This window comes from Bos mutus, chromosome X (genome assembly GCF_027580195.1).
Source record: "Bos mutus isolate GX-2022 chromosome X, NWIPB_WYAK_1.1, whole genome shotgun sequence".
In the NCBI taxonomy this organism is placed as follows: Eukaryota; Metazoa; Chordata; class Mammalia; order Artiodactyla; family Bovidae; genus Bos; species Bos mutus.
Window position 1 is genome coordinate 6,248,892 of NC_091646.1, and position 16,525 is coordinate 6,265,416.

Consider the following 16,525-nt stretch of genomic DNA (forward strand, 5'->3'; position numbering starts at 1 on the left):
TAGCTGACTTTCTATAAGAATGCTTCATGTAAAATGAATGATCACCACTCCTTATCCAATATACAATTGGATACAATTCCCTATACACAATTCCCTATATAAAATTCCGTTTTTCACATAGCAAGTTTATTTAAAGGGAGAACCACCTGTAGTAGAAACCACTGCTGAAAATTTGTCATGCTCTTGAGGCACTAGTATCATTTTAAAGGATGAAAATGATGCCAGTGTCTTCACAGTTCAAGTCTGAGGTGGAAGGATTGAAGAAAGTGATTTTTTCCCCCCTCTGATCAACCACTGCAAAGTGAGTCTCAGCACAAACCAGCTGAGCCCTTTGCTAGACATGGAAAGCCTCTGGCATTTTTCTGCTTTTCAAGTCTCAGTCATTTGGGAGGTGGGACAAAGCCATGCTGTCTACAAAGTTTATCAGCAACATGCTGGTGTTACAAGAAATCGCTTGACATCTGTTATGTTTTTCCCGTGAAAGAGATGTGGCTATCAACTACAATAGTGATTTCTTTTCAAAGGGTTTAATTGGGGTATTTCGCATGGGCCAAATTCTAACTTACTGTCTATATGTCTGCCTGCCAGGAAAATGGCAGAAAAATACCAAACAATAATAATAAAGAAGGTCTGAGGACCGCTGTCCCAGGATGCCTCCTCTGCAAACAGGCATAAAAAAATAGTTTCCTTGCTGTCTCAGCTGCAGCTAATATCGCTGAGCTTCTAGAAAGGTGTGGCAAAGAGGGGAGAGGTATGGACTGTGTTTTGCACAGCCGTAGAAGTATGTCTAACAACCTGAACAAACTCCTAGCCTCCCTTTTATAAGAAGCACTGAGTTGGGGAGAAGGGGAACTGGCCAAGAGAGTTACACACTTCTGAGCTGTTTTTCTGAAGTTTGGTTTTGCTCCCATGCAGGCAGGCTAGCATCCTTTCCTGAGGAAAGCCAGAAGGTGGCCTTATACTTTTAAGTGTCAAGTGATTTTCCTTGCAACAAATTTGTGCCTTTCACTGGTATTTTCCAAAGTGAGACTTTTGCAAGTGATGGAAATCGGCTCACTTCTCGTTGATAATTTATTTGTTCAGTAGCAGAAACTGATAAATTGTGTGAGGCGGCCTCGTTTACTTTAGAGCTGCTATAACCCTGATGAATTTACATGTAAATGCAGTTGTGAATGTCTTACATTTCAGAAGCTCACTGCACGTGTTTTTGTATGTTAAGTGACATTTTTACAGAGAGACTGAACTTCCAACTCTCCCGCCCACCCCCACCCCATCCCACGGATTATGTTATTGGGAAATCCTCAGAAGTCTGACGTGCTGTGTTTTCCTGACTGCCTAGTGAGTCAGTCTCTATTTTGTGTTTTTCTTCTCTCCTCTTTAGACATGCAGAGCAGCCCACACAACCAGTTCACCTTCAGACCCCTCCCGCCGCCACCACCGCCTCCGCACGCCTGCACCTGTGCCAGGAAGCCACCCCAGCGGCTGACTCTCTTCAGAGGAGATCAATGACTACCCGCAGCCAGCCCAGCCCAGCCGCTCCAGCTCCCCCAACCAGTACCCAGGATTCGGTTCATCTGCATAACAGCTGGGTCTTGAATAGCAACATACCATTGGAGACCAGGTACTTGAGCTATGATTGATCCCACTAAACTTAAACATTGGCACAGGATGATTCCACTGAGGGCCGAAACACATCGTAGACAGCTCCTGAGATGCAGAAATACATTGATACGCACCCAGACACCTGGGCAAAAAGGCAGACACCCTCCACAAGCCTGGAGACACACACAGGCACACCCATCTAGATCCAGGCACACCCATAGACACAGACCAAACAAAGCAGATGCCCCTGTGAATAGGAAGCCATAGATGCATAAACACCCCATAGGTAGACACCCACAAAAGCATATGAAAGCAAGCAATTACCTAAATTGTCATTGTATCCTCAAGAGTTGTCCCTTGTTTTAAGATCCTGCAATATTACAGGGAAATCCAAGCAAAATTGGAGGAAAAGCAATAGTTTACATTTTATTTAAGATCTTTTTGACTAAGTTGCCTTCAAACATTTTGAAAATGGATTTGTTCCATCAGAAGTCCATATGTGTAATTTTCAAAACTTGATTCTGCCATTAGGGTGGAGTTTGATCTTTTGATCAAAAATTAGCCTCTATGTTTCTGTTGCTTGATATATTTAAGTTTCCAAATTCCTCCTCAAATCTTTGTCAGGTGATTAAAGTTCTACTCCTCCATAGTTCTAGATGCCTTGGTCATAATAGATTTCAGCACTCGATGTGATTAACTGAGAAATTATTCATTATTTCTAGGTACTCTATCTTAAGCCAAAAATTACAACTTTCTATTGTTGTAGAAAAATATTGCCTAATAAGGCATAGTATTCTGTTGTCTGTTAAACTCAAGGACTTCCCTTTGTCTTATATGTCTTCTTTAGGTCTACCACCAAAGCTTTTTCTAAACACACTTGCATGTAAACACTGGGTATAAGGTGTTACTTGACAAGCAATGTCTGGTGTCACCTCTGATCAACTTCTATCCCAATAATCTGAGAATTGGAATGGAAAGGGGAGGACTAATAAACTCACATTTTAAAATTATTGTTTCTCCTTAGCAGCATATTAACTTAAATGCCAGCCAGAGCATCAGAAATATGCCACCAACAACAACCTGAAAACACTATGGCCCACATCCAGGAAACTCTATATCATCCATCACTAACTAGATTAAATAGCTTCAAAAAGTGATATTACTGATCTCTTCCAAGAGATAATATAGCAATAAGCACCTGTGGGTACTAGTGAGAGGGTTTGTATAGCGTAGCATTTCTTTTTCTTTTTTTTTAAAGGGAGGAAGTGAATTAAGTGAGAAAAGCAGAGAACAATGTTTATCTTCAAGGAGTTTTCACTAATGGTGGTGATTTACTCACTCTTTTAATTCCTTTGCAGGGCTTAGTGATAGCTAAGAAAGCAGTGGGCCCATTTGGTTAACTAGCAGTCTTGATAAGCAAACATATTTCTTTCATCTAAGAAGCCAAATAACAGGAAATCTGGAAGGAGGGTGGGGAATGGGCTCAGGCAAATGGAGAGAGAAAACTATTCTTGTTTGAGATGTACATCTAGGCATGTTTGTACAAACTGCACCCACGGACCTTCTGTATCTATGCAAGGAATGTATTAATTGGTCTCAGTTTCATAAGACGCAGAGAAGAACATAAGTTTTCATACGAGAATGAGCAGAGAGAGTACCTTTTTTGTGCATTTGAAAATATATTCAGGATCACAAAGATGAATTTTTAAAAACCTAGAAACCCTATCAGCTTGATCAGCTAGGATTTTCCAAATATATCCTTTATAATGTTCATTTCACATGCAGTCAATAGAAGGTAACTCTGCGAGTGCCCTGGTACTTAATTAAGAGCTGTATGACAGCTCTCTGAGCCTCAGCTTCCACATCTGTAAACATGAATATAAAAATGCCCATCTCAACAGATTGTTAGGAGGATCAAGCCAGTGTAACAGAATGTGCATTGTGAAGCATTATAGAATTCAAAGGTAATATTGCCATCCTTATTGTGTGGTTACCTGCCTCTCCCTAAATATCTCCAGAATAAGACATTAGCTCATTCCTCAGGCGTTCCATTTCATGTCAGACAACTACTGGAAGATTCTTAATGAACACAAATCTCCCACCCCTTAACTCTACCCATTCCTTCCAGACCTAGTTCTGGGATCTCACAAAATAAATAAAACCCCTCTCACATCTAACAGCCCTTCACTGATCCTGAATCTTCTCTACTTAGAGCTAAAGGTTTCCCCCATCCCTCCACCTGCTCCTCACAGTAACTGATTTCAAATCCTCCATCCTGGCTGTTCCCTTAGAGCACACTTCTGTCTGTCCAGTCTGCTCTTGAAGTGTCACAGCCAAGGCTGAAGGCACGTGTGGATTATTAGGCTCTTGGATTGAAAGGAGCAGTGGTTATTCAAACTGCCTCAAACAACTGAGAATATCTTTTTAAGACTATTAATGTCAGGCAATACTGGTCAATACACAAGGAAGGGTAAGGCCTATAGATCTCTGGCACTGATATGACTCAGCAATTCTCTGCAGTGTTGCCACTCTTTATCTTTTTCTTTGTCCAATAGCTTTTATCGTCAGCTCAGTATTTCTTTGGTCTACCACACAGTTTCTACTTTCTCATAGCAGGGTCAGTGTTTCATCGCACCACGTGACTCCAAGTGTGCCTCCCAGCACCTTGCACTTTCTCCCTTCAGTGCCTGTTCCGTTGCTACCTGCCTAATTCTCCTGCTAGCCTTAGGTTTAAAAACCTAAGAGAGGGACTTTCCTCGTTGTCCAGTGGCTAAGACTCCAGGCTCTCGATGCAAGGGGCCTGGGGTTCCATCCCTGGTCTGGGAGCTAGATTCCGATATGCTGCAACTGAAATCAAAGATCCCATGTGTCCCAACTAAGACCTGGCACAGCCAAATACATAAATACTTTTTAAAATATATTTAGAAAAACCAAGAAGAGTGCATTTGATTAGCCCAATTCATCCCTTTTGTACCAGGCAGTGTTCATGTTTCTTGGCAAGCCTTGTCAGTTATTCTTTCAGTCAGCTGAGGCTGATGGGAGAGGAAGGTCATATGATTAAAAAAGCAATAGCCTGGACACCTATGGATGTCATTGAGCACAGGCTGGGAGCAGATCCGATGTATGGTAGACGGAACGCTCAGTAGACAAGCAATTTGATTGACTCATTCAGGAATTTGCATTATGATAAATAATCAGTTGTCTCCCCTATTCTAAGTAAATATTGGGTTCCATAACATCTTATGGAAAAAACCCAAATGAACGTTTTGGCCAACCCAATATTTCTCTTACTGTTCTTTAAACCAATGTCTGCATTTTTGGTGAACACATAACACTACTGATACACACCAAAAACACTATTTAATTCAACTCAAAACTTTTAAACGAGTTCTAAGGCTAAGCCACATCTCATTTATTTTATAATTATTACATAGTTGGTAGGTTTTTTAAACTGTGTGTTTGGGATGGAAAGGATATAGGTGGAAAATAGGTTTAGAGCTTCGATTTAGCCTAATTGGATTTCATCTTGTTAAGATGTAGCTGAATTCTAATTCTGCCATAGAAAGTATTTGCACTGTACTACACTCATTACTGTGTCATTTGTAGGTTTGTTAGATATGCCTTGCTCTTTTTTTTAAAAAAAAAATTTTTTTTTGTATAAGGGCTTCCCAGGTGGCACTAGTTGTAAAGAATCAGACTGCCAGTGCTGGAGACGTGAGTTGGTTCCATCCCTGGGTTGCAAAGATGCCCTGGAGGAGGGCACGGGAACCCACTCCAGTATTCTTGCCTGGAGAATCCCATGGACAGAGGAGCGTGGTGGGCTACAGTCCATGGGGTCACATAGAGTCAGACACGACTGAAGCGACTTAGCATGCACCCATAGCCAATTAACAATGCTGTGATAGCTTCAGGTGAACAGTGAAGGGACCCAGCCATACATATACCTGTATCCATTCTCCCCCAAACTCCACTCCCATCCAGGCTGCCACATAACACTGAACAGAGTTCCATGTGCTAGGCAGTAGGTCTTTGTTGGCTATCCATTTCAAATATAGTAGTGTGTACATTTCCATCCCAAACTCCCTTACTATCCCTTCCCTCTATCCTTCTCTGGCAACCATAAGTTTGTTCTCTAAGTCTGTGAGTCTCTTTCTGTTTCGTAAGTTCATTTGTTTCATTTCTTCTAAACTTTCACAAATAACTGTGATGTCATACAATATTTTGCCTTCTCTTTCTGACTTACTTCACTCATATGAGTATGTAAATCATTAATAAAAATGTTATATAGGACAAAATCGAGGTCAGAGCTCAGTGGCATGCCACTGGAAATCTCCCTGCAGGTTGACATTTATCCATCAGGCAGCATTCTACATTTCTCTATCTTGTTCACAGACATATCATGAAAGACCTTGTCAAATGCCTTGCTGATACCCAGATACAGAGTGCTTACATTTTTACTGATCTGCCAAGCCAGTAATCAAAAATAGAAATGAAATGAGGTTTGTCTAACATGACTTGTTCTTAAAGAATTTATGCTGCCTTCTGATGGTTACTACTTTTTTGAAGTGCTTACAAATCCTCTTTTTAATAGCCTGTTTCAGGATTTTGCACTCAATCAGCATGCTGTCCCTTGTCTAACCTAAGGCGCCCATGTGCTTTGTGTCCCTTTTCAAAACCAAAGCTCATATTAGGGTCTTTAGTCTTCTGACACATGTCACCCACACCACAATCCCAAAACCTAAACAACTATGACTAGGCCATCTAACCGCAGGACCTCTCACCACTCTGGAATGTGATTTCAACTCATTTAGAACAGCTGAGTGCCTTCTTATGGGCACCTTGCCTATATTAGGCTTCAATTTATGGCTATGATATTGATTACCCTTTTAGGTTGAGTGAAAGTGAAAGTCGCTTAGTCGTGTCCAACTCTTTGCAACCCCATGGACTATACAGTCCATGGAATTCTCCAGGCCGGAATACTGGAATGGGTAGCTGTTCCCTTCTCCAGGGGATCTTACCAACCCAGGGGTTGAACCCAGATCTCCCACACTGTAGGCGGATTCTTTACCAGCTGAGCCACCAGGGAAACCCAAGAATACTGGAGTGCGTAGCCTATCCCTTCTCCAGTGGATCTTCCCTACTCAGGAATCAGACTGGGATTTCCTGCATTGCAGGCAGATTCTTTACCAGCTGGGCTATGAGGGAAGCTCCTCTTTTAGGTTAGAATCATTCTTTTTCACAAAAAAAGATACAATCACTCATTTGATACCATTCCATGAGTTGCATGTCTAGCCTATCCTTGCTCTTCTTGTTCTAAACATATTTTTTTTAAAGACTGTTCTGTTATCTTTAGCAGGTTTTTTCAACCTTTAGGGTCATTTCAGGTGTGATTCTTTTTGGCATTTTTAACCACACCTTCTTATATTTATTTATCTTTGATTTTCATCCCTTCTTTTCAGTACATGTTCTTTAGAAATATAGGTTGGAGAGCACCCAGTCAAGGCACACTTATTTCAATAGCCAGCAGATCTCCCCAGCTCTTTATTCATCTCCTTTTCTTCACTGTCTCCGGGCGTGGACTCATACCTACTTCACTGTAGAAAACCATTTTCCTGAAGTCTAGGATTTTGCTTTATAGAGTACTTATGGACTTTCAGATAAAATGGTTGCTTTCCCTAAAAGTTTCTGTCACCTTCAGTTCACCAATTTTTCTTTTCTAGTCAGTGAGAGAAGCAATTCTCCTTATCATTTTCTCTACCTTCTGGGAGGTGGAGTTGTCAACAGTGGAGGTTGAAAACTTGTCAGATATTGGCCTTTAGTTAAATGATATGTCTAGCTGGTTGCTGTGGAGCTGAAATCACTCGTGTTTACTACATTTGCTCTTAGAACAATTTTGGAGTCATGTTGGAGCATCTATGTCTTCCGTCTAGCCAAGTGGCTTACTGTAGACTCCCTAAACTAGTCACCAAAATGAATCTTGCTGAAAGATTTTGCCATGATATTCAATACTAGGGAGAACTTGGAATTGATATTAACATAACCACTCCAACTCACAATGACAAATCAGAATTGTGTGGAGGAGTCAGGCCTAGCCAGAAGAATGGATACCAACTATCCTCATTGATTTTTAGCATATTCTGACAGATGGCTGTAGCTTGTTATGTGGCTAACCGCCCTTGCTGGCTTTAGGCCAGTGTGACAACTCAGGGGAGCCAAAAGGTTATTTTTACAAAAGAAGAGCCAATGCCATTGGCGGAGGAAATGTTGACAAGGAATGGAAAGAGAAAAGAAATTTACATGACCAATGCTTGTTAGCAGACTTACAGAGCTAGTGTCTATCTTGGGGAAATAAGAATCATTTGGAAGAATCATTCATTAGTGGTGATGGCCGTGATTTAAATATCTATGGGATAGCACTCTTTAAATATTAACCCGTAAATGTAAGGTTTCTACTGGTAGTTAACTTTATTTTATAGTACCATTAAAATCTACCTAACATTTAGAAGTAGTTCCCCCCCCCACCCCCTTAGGACATTCGCTCTGGAAAAATAGATTCAGAGACCTTTTTTTTTTTTTTTAATAATGACTAGAGGAAAAAAATAGCTCAGAATGTACATATTCAGTGCTTAGATCCAACAATATTGCGTGCTTTAATCCTTTAACAGCACTGGGGTTAGCAAAATCTATCTTCAGCCACAGATTTAAAGATTCTTTTTAAGACAGGAAAAGACTTCGTGGAAACTAATCTATGACCTATAAATCCTGTTTATTACAGATGAACAGGAGTCAACCAAGCTTTTCAGCCTATACCAAATGATGGATGTGGAAGATGCTAAATTTACATGAAGGAAAACTCTTAGCCGTTAAAATATATTTACATATTGAGAATAAAAAATATATCTATAGTAGTCAGTTGTGCTTGGGCAGTGAAGAGCAGTATTTTGGAGATTATTGTGATACAGACTCTAGTCACTTTGGTGGTGGTATTACTTTTAAAAATGCTTTTGAATTGACTATTTATGGTTTCAATTCAAAATTAAAACCACAGGCAAACATGTGTTTCGTTTTATAAAGAAAGGAAATTTTACCATAGGTGAGATGAAACCTGGTTTTAATATGGAGATTTATTTAGTAATCCAAATGTGAACATAAACAGATGTTTTTAGGGAATTTTGACATAATGAATTGATTGGGGAAATATATAACTATAGCAAACAAAAGATACATTTTAGAGGCATCTCTGTACTAACCTTTCTGCCCTCCCTCATCATTCATATATACGTCCCTATCCTGGGTTATATATTTAAAACAGAAATATCTGGTTTTGATCCAGAAAGGAACTAGTTCTTAACAACTCATTGATTACAAAGTTACTTATCCAGTTAATCATAATAATTATTTTCATTACCATGTTGAGTTAATAGACACTTGTCCCTTACTCAGTTCAGGTCAGTCGTGTCCGACTCTTTGCGACCCCATGAATCGGCACGCCAGGCCTCCCTGTCCATCACCAATACCTGGAGTTCACCCAGACTCACGTCCATCGAGTCAGTGATGCCATTCAGCCATCTCATCCTCTGTTGTCCCCTTCTCCTCCTGCCCCCAATCCCTCCCAGCATCAGAGTCTTTTCCAATGAGTCAACTCTTCGCATGAGGTGGCCAAAGTACTGGAGTTTCAGCTTTAGCATCATTCCTTCCAAAGAAATCCCAGGGCTGATCTCCTTCAGAATGGACTGGTTGGATCTCCTTGCAGTCCAAGGGACTCTCAAGAGTCTTCTCCAACACCACACTTCAAAAGCATCAATTCTTCGGTGCTCAGCCTTCTTCACAGTCCAACTCTCACATCCATACATGACCACAGGAAAAACCATAGCCTTGACTAGACGAACCTTTGTTGGCAAAGTAATGTCTCTGCTTTTGAATATGCTATCTAGCTTTGTCATAACTTTCCTTCCAAGGAGTAAGCATCTTTTAATTTCATGGCTGCAATCACCATCTGCAGTGATTTTGGAGCCCAGAAAAATAAAGTCTGACACTGTTTCCACTGTTTCCCCATCTATTTCCCATGAAGTGATGGGACCAGATGCCATGATCTTCGTTTTCTGAATGTTGAGCTTTAAGCCAACTTGTTCACTCTCCACTTTCACTTTCATCAAGAGGCTTTTGAGTTCCTCTTCACTTTCTGCCATAAGGGTGGTGTCATCTGCATATCTGAGGTTATTGATATTTCTCCCGGCAATCTTGATTCCAGCTTGTGCTTCTTCCAGTCCAGCATTTCTCATGATGTACTCTGCATATAAGTTAAATAAGCAGGGTGACATTATACAGCCTTGACGTACTCCTTTTCCTATTTGGAACCAGTCTGTTGTTCCATGTCCAGTTCTAACTGTTGCTTCCTGACCTGCATACAGATTTCTCAAGAGGCAGATCAGGTGGTCTGGTATTCCCATCTCTTTCAGAATTTTCCACAGTTTATTGTGATCCCCACAGTCAAAGGCTTTGGCATAGTCAATAAAGCAGAAATAGATGTTTTTCTGGAACTCTCTTGCTTCTTCCATGATCCAGTCAATGTTGGCAATTTGATCTCTGGTTCCTCTGCCTTTTCTAAAACCAGCTTGAACATCAGGAAGTTCACGGTTCACATATTGCTGAAGCCTGGATTGGAGAATTTTGAGCATTACTTTACTAGTGTGTGATATGAGTGCAATTGTGCGATAGTTTGAGCATTCTTTGGCATTGCCTTTGTTTGGGATTGGAATGAAAATGGACCTTTTCCAGTCCTGTGGCCACTGCTGAGTTTTCCAAATTTGCTGGCATATTGAGTGTAGCGCTTTCACAGCATCATCTTTCAGGATTTGTCCCTTATATTTTACTAAAATTATGAAATATATTTGAGGTAGCAAAAAATTATTTTCCTGTGAACAGTTTTCCTTATTTTTACAGAGTGGTACGTGTGTGTGTGTGTGTGTGTGTGTGTGTATGTGTGTATGTGTGTATCAAAGACATTCTATTAAACATCTCCCTTTGGGAAAATCCAGCTGCTTCTTTATTAATTCCACAAGACAAAAAGTTTGTAGCTTTAAAACCAAAATATAAGATCAGGTTAAGTCCTAAGGTCTTTGAAATGTCTCAGCAAGAATGGTGAAAATGTAGTACTGAGGATTCCATTTAAAGAAGAGCAAAGCTCAAAAAGAATTGCTCCCTTTGGCAAACAAATAAGCAAATAAACAATAACAGATACTTTGCCATTCTGTTAATTTTTTGGTGTGATATCTGAGGGTATAAGAATGTGTACAATGTGAATATTTTAAATGAAAAACAGTTCATTGTAAACATTATGATGAATTAATTCTAACATAGATAAATTTTAAGAAGTTTTGACAAATATTTATTGAGTGTGTACCATGTACCATCCACTATTCTAGTTGCTGGGGCTACATCAAAGAAAAATTCAGACAAAATCTCTGTTTTCATGAAGCTGACATTCTAGTGAGGTAGAAAGCCTTTACCCTAAAATGTTAATTATATTGAAGCTACTAATATTGTAGAAATTGACGGGGGACGGGGGACCAAGATACCTCTTAAAAGCCTTCTTTTACTTGCCTTCACTTCCCTACAACTTTCACAGTATTTCCCCTTATCTGTGGTCTCATAACACCCTGTTCATTTGTCTATGGAGATCTTTCTCCATTGTACATTTGCACTGGAGATACTTTATTTACTTGTCTTTATTCCCTGTTGCATCTCGACTAAAGGACTGTGCCTTTTTTTTCACTTTGACTCCTTCGTTCTTGGTTTATATAGTTCAACAAAATTTTTGTAGGGTATATGGACAAACTGATAGAGAAACTGAGCAAGAAACTCCAGATGGAGTAGGTTTCTGAAATCAGAAACAGTAGTTTGTAGAAGCCAACAGTGAGTTTTATTTTGGAAACGTATATGCAGGACATCTAGTTTGAGATGTCCAGTATCTAATAAGTAGTTGCAAATATGGATCTGTGTTCCAGAAAAGGAAGAAAAATGGAAAGTGTTTTTCTCCTACCACTTACCGAATGCTTATACTATATGCCAATTATTGTGCCAAGCCATCATCACATTAATTCCAACTTAAGGTTTTTAAAACTGAGGTTTATAGAAGTTGAACAATGTACCCCAAGGTCACCAGTTAGTATGTAATGAATCCAGTTAATGATAGACATGGATAATTAAGAATTTCATCAATCAATGTATTAATAATAATTGAATTTCCATGAATGATGGAGGAAATACTATAAAACCTATAGGAGTGTTTAGTATAAGAAGACGACAGTAAACGAAACCCATGGAAACACATTTTAAGAGTCCACAAAGGAAAGAAAGCCAGCACTGGTGTTTGAGGAGTCATCTTAGAATGGAACAGAACAGAGAGAAGAAGATTTCAAGGAGATAGTGACCATGATTTCCAAGTGCCTCAGAGGAATTAAATAGGATATGGATGAGAAAACACCATTGATTCTGTCCATTACAGGCTTCTTGATTTTTAAGCAGCTAATTTCAGTATAGTGACAAGATTGAAGACAATAGGTTTTAAGAACTGGGAAGATGTAAGAAAAGAGAAATAGAAGGTAGAGTACTGGTTTGAAATGGAATAGTAGATTGAAAAGAAGCAGAATGGGCAAAGCATTCATATAAATTGGAAGGAGGAAAAAGAAAATGGAAGGAACTACATTTAATAAGTAGGTACACAGTAGTCACCAAGATGGTGATGTGACTGACAGAAAGAAACCTACAGATCAAGTTAGAGATTAAGTTTCCTTAATGGTAAAGAATATGGAAACTTGCAGAGATACTCACATAATGCTGAAGAAACCTGCATGATCCTACAATGGTACAGGCTTCTGGGGTTACCAAGTCTCACACAACTGGGAATGACACTGCCTTTGGGGAACAATTCATCCTTTAGGTCTGAGAAGTTTGTCTTTACTAATCCCATACTGGAAGGAGGTATTATATCAATACCACACTTATTTAAAGTTGACTCTTGAATATAAGTCATATTTCCAAGGGCAAGCAGATATTATTGGCCATTCCAAGATTATAATTCAAACTTCTGGTCTCCATCTGGCACACACAAAACACTAGGCAGCCCCTGTTGTTGATGAAGATATTCAATAGTGACATGTATGCATAGGGCTTCGCTGATAACATAAATGCTGACTTATGACTATTTCCTACTGAACTAGCAAAATATCAAGTATAGTATAAAAACACAGATATCATTGATTCATTCCTTTTGTGGCATTATATAAGCCTCCTAAGTAAATTGCTTTTCTTCACAAATAAAATCTTTGCAATCTGCTATTTCCCCACCATTCAACCTTTCAACTAAATACTTGGGTTGGTTTTGGTCTATGAAGTCAGATCTTTCAAATTTGTCAGTTACCATACTGAATAGTGTCATTAACTTAGACACTTTTATAACAGTATGGCTGGTTGCTTTTTATTAGATATGCTTGTAGCTAAATACTTTTCCTTATTTGTAATACTCAAAAGATTCAGATTTTAGATAACATATTGTATATATGTGCATGTGTGTGTGCACATGTAGGTGTATGTATATATTTAATTATGTCTGATTTTCTATTATCCAAAGTCTTTTCATTCATTATCTCATTTTAAACTCTAAACAACCCTAGGAATTGTACAATAGAAATAATGTCCAGTTTAAAGATAATGAAACTGGGTCTTGGGAAATTTTACTAATATTTCCTTATGGCAGTTTATAAGATTTGGAGTTAGGATGCAAGTCTCCATGCAACCAATCCAATACTCTTTGTACTATAACAACTTGTCTCTGGAATATAAAGAACTGCAAGTCATTTATTTTTGTCTTTTGATGAATATTTATAGTTCAGTTAAATTTCCCTGCCTGGAGACATAATCTCGGTTTTATTCTATTTATATTAAAATCTTGATGAGTCTAAAAACCCAGAAAACTGAGGGTTCTGGTTAATTGGATTTGGTAGTTAGCTTAAGGTTAAATAGAACTTTTGAAAAATTACCAGTCTTATTCAAAATTATTCTTAAATGTGAATCTACTTTCCATTTTAATCCAAATGATCATAATTTAATCTCTTATAAATGAAAATCTTACAGTAAGTGAGGGTTGTCATTGTAAACATAATTTTTTTATTGTATAGTACTCTAGATGTAAAAGATATGGTAGACAGAGCCAAATGTCTCTGGATATACTTTGAAAATTTTGGATGGTCTCTTGTGACTAGTTGAAAAAGCACTGAATTTAGAGTTAGAAATCATGAGTATAAGTCCGGTTCTGCAATGAAATGGATATATGACCTTGTTAATGTCTCTTTCTTCTCCCAACCTCATTTTACTCAACAATCAGTTGAGAGAATAAAGTTAAATGATATATGAAGTTGTTTCTGGCTTTATGTTGTTCTATGGTTTGCCTTCTTGTCATTTGTTCCTTTACTGAAAGAATGCTATTAGATTAAGATTTCCAGTTAGTTAGATTCTAATTAATTGCACTGTAGATGAAGTCCCCCCAAAAGTCATATAAATTTAAATTGAGAAATCATGATTCCTTCCAGAATTTCCATTAGCCAAGAGGAAATGAATAAAACCCTGTGTGTCAGAGGGTAGCAGTAATGGCAGGCAAGTATAGTCAAGAAGGCATTCTTAGGCCAGTGCAAGACTAGTATATGTTTCTGTTTTGTCTGATACACAATAGGTGTTCAGTAAAAGTTGGTTGAATAAATGAATTTAAGAACAAATTCCTTCCTAGAGACAGATTCAACATGTAACACCTAGGCATAAATTTATCTTGCCTTGAGTCATGTTGTAAAGCTGCAGTACTTGCAATATTTTCTTTCATATTGTCATTTTCTAATTGTGAAATAAACATAACCTCATTTTGAGATTCTTGTTCAAAGGTAAAAACACAAATCTGTTTTGGGTTTAAGTTCCAAACAGCACTTCTGTATCGCATCCTGTAAATTCATGATGATTTTTTTCTGAGTACTGACAACGATGCAGAGAAAATAGGCTCAGGTTTAATAATATATTTGCCAAATGGAGATGTATATTTAGAGGTCGAAGAAGTACATGAAATCATTATACTCTTGAAGTTAGTTTCACCTTGTTTATCTTTCTGTGTTGTCCCTGAATAATTAAAGTGAACCAATGAGTTTCTCGTTTGCATTATTTAATCCACTCAGCAGGGAACCAAGGAGAGAGTATTTCTGTGGAAGGAAGACCTGATTTCCAAAAAGTCTCTTATGCTCAAATGGGAATATAATCACTGAGTTTAGAGCATGGCACAAAGCTGAGTTTGACTGTTTCTTAGGTGGTATAACCTGAGGGGAGTTAATGTTTCAGTTGCTGTGATTATTATATATTTTTATCAGTAGTTCAGGTTTTGGATTTATGCCTCATGACAGGTTCATGAGGGGTACAATTTGAAAAGCAATTTTAAAAATGGAAAGTGGAAAATGCTTTCTATTCTCCAGCTTTTATAAAGATTTTCTTGTTTGGTCAGCAGGGTAAATGTTGGAGGTAATTTTGAGTGAGTCCTGTATGTTCTCTGGCCCTACAGTTCAGGATATTTGTTTGGATACTAGAACAATCCCAGGTACAAACAGTCTCAAGGGAGGAACAGCTGTGAGCTTGGGGAGGAAGATAAGATCATGAGTTTCTGGCAAGAAAATCTTTCTCTGCAAGTCTTTAAAGAATGACAGATTTCCTCCCACAGGGACACGGAATACCTCAAAACTGCATGTTCCAATTGGAGAAATAGTTTCTGACCAAGATTTCTCAACCTTGGCCCTGTTGATATTGCAGCCTGGATGATTCATTACTGTGGGGGCTGTCCTGTGCATTAGAGGCTGTATAGGAGCATCCCTGACCTCTACCCACCCCCAGATGCCAGGAGTGCCCTCTACTCAGTCGTGACAACCAAAAATGTCCCCAGTTCAGTTCAGCCACTCAGTCGTGTCTGACTGTTTGCGACCCCATGAATCGCAGCACACCAGGCCTCCCTGTCCATTACCAACTCCTGGAGTTCACTCAGACTCACGTCCATTGAGTCAGTGATGCCATCCAGCCATCTCATCTTCTGTTGTCTCCTTCTCCTTCTGCCCCCAATCCCTCCCAGCATCAGGGTCTTTTCAAATGAGTCAGCTCCTTGCATCAGTGGCCAAAGTATTGGAGTTTCAGCTTCAACATCAATCCTCCCAATGAACACTCAGGACTGATCACCTTTAGGATGGACTGGTTGGACCTCCTTGCAGTCCAAAGGACTCTCAAGAGTCTTCTCCAATACCACAGTTCAAAAGCATCAATTCTTTGGTGCTCAGTTTTCTTTATAGTCCAACTCTCACATCCATACATGACTACTGGAAAAACCATAGGCTTGACTAGACGGACCTTTGTTGGCATAGCAATGTCTCTGCTTTTTAATATGCTGTCTAGGTTGGTCATAACTTTCCTTCCAAGGAGTAAGCGTCTTTTAATTTCATGGCTGCAGTCACCATCTGTAGTGATTTTGGAACCCAGAAAAATAAAGTCTGACACTGTTTCCACTGTTTCCCCATCTATTTCCCATGAAGTGATGGGACCAGATGCCATGATCTTTGTTTTCTGAATGTTGAGCTTTAAGCCAACTTTTTCACTCTCCACTTTCACTTCCATCAAGAGGCTTTTTAGTTCCTCTTCACTTTCTGCCATAAGGGTGGTGTCATCTGCATATCTGAGGTTATTGATATTTCTCCCGGCAATCTTGATTCCAGCTTGTGCTTCTTCCAGTCCAGCGTTTCTCATGATGTACTCTGCATATAATTTAAATAAGCAGGGTGACAATGTACAGCCTTGACATACTCCTTTTCCTATTTGGAACCAGTCTGTTGTTCCATGTCCACTTCTAACT

At 39.0% G+C, this 16,525-nt stretch overlaps 1 protein-coding gene across 1 annotated transcript in view; it reads left to right on the plus strand.

Moving 5' to 3' along the window:
• The first annotated feature begins 1,385 nt into the window (after window positions 1–1,385).
• Window positions 1,386–16,525, plus strand: part of LOC102276527 (teneurin-1) — a 413,260-nt gene continuing 398,120 nt past the window's right edge. Inside the window, exon 1 of the mRNA XM_070365791.1 lies at window positions 1,386–1,621. Coding sequence (XP_070221892.1) covers window positions 1,506–1,621 — 116 coding nt within the window. The 5' untranslated portion in view covers window positions 1,386–1,505. The remainder of the gene's footprint in view (window positions 1,622–16,525) is intronic.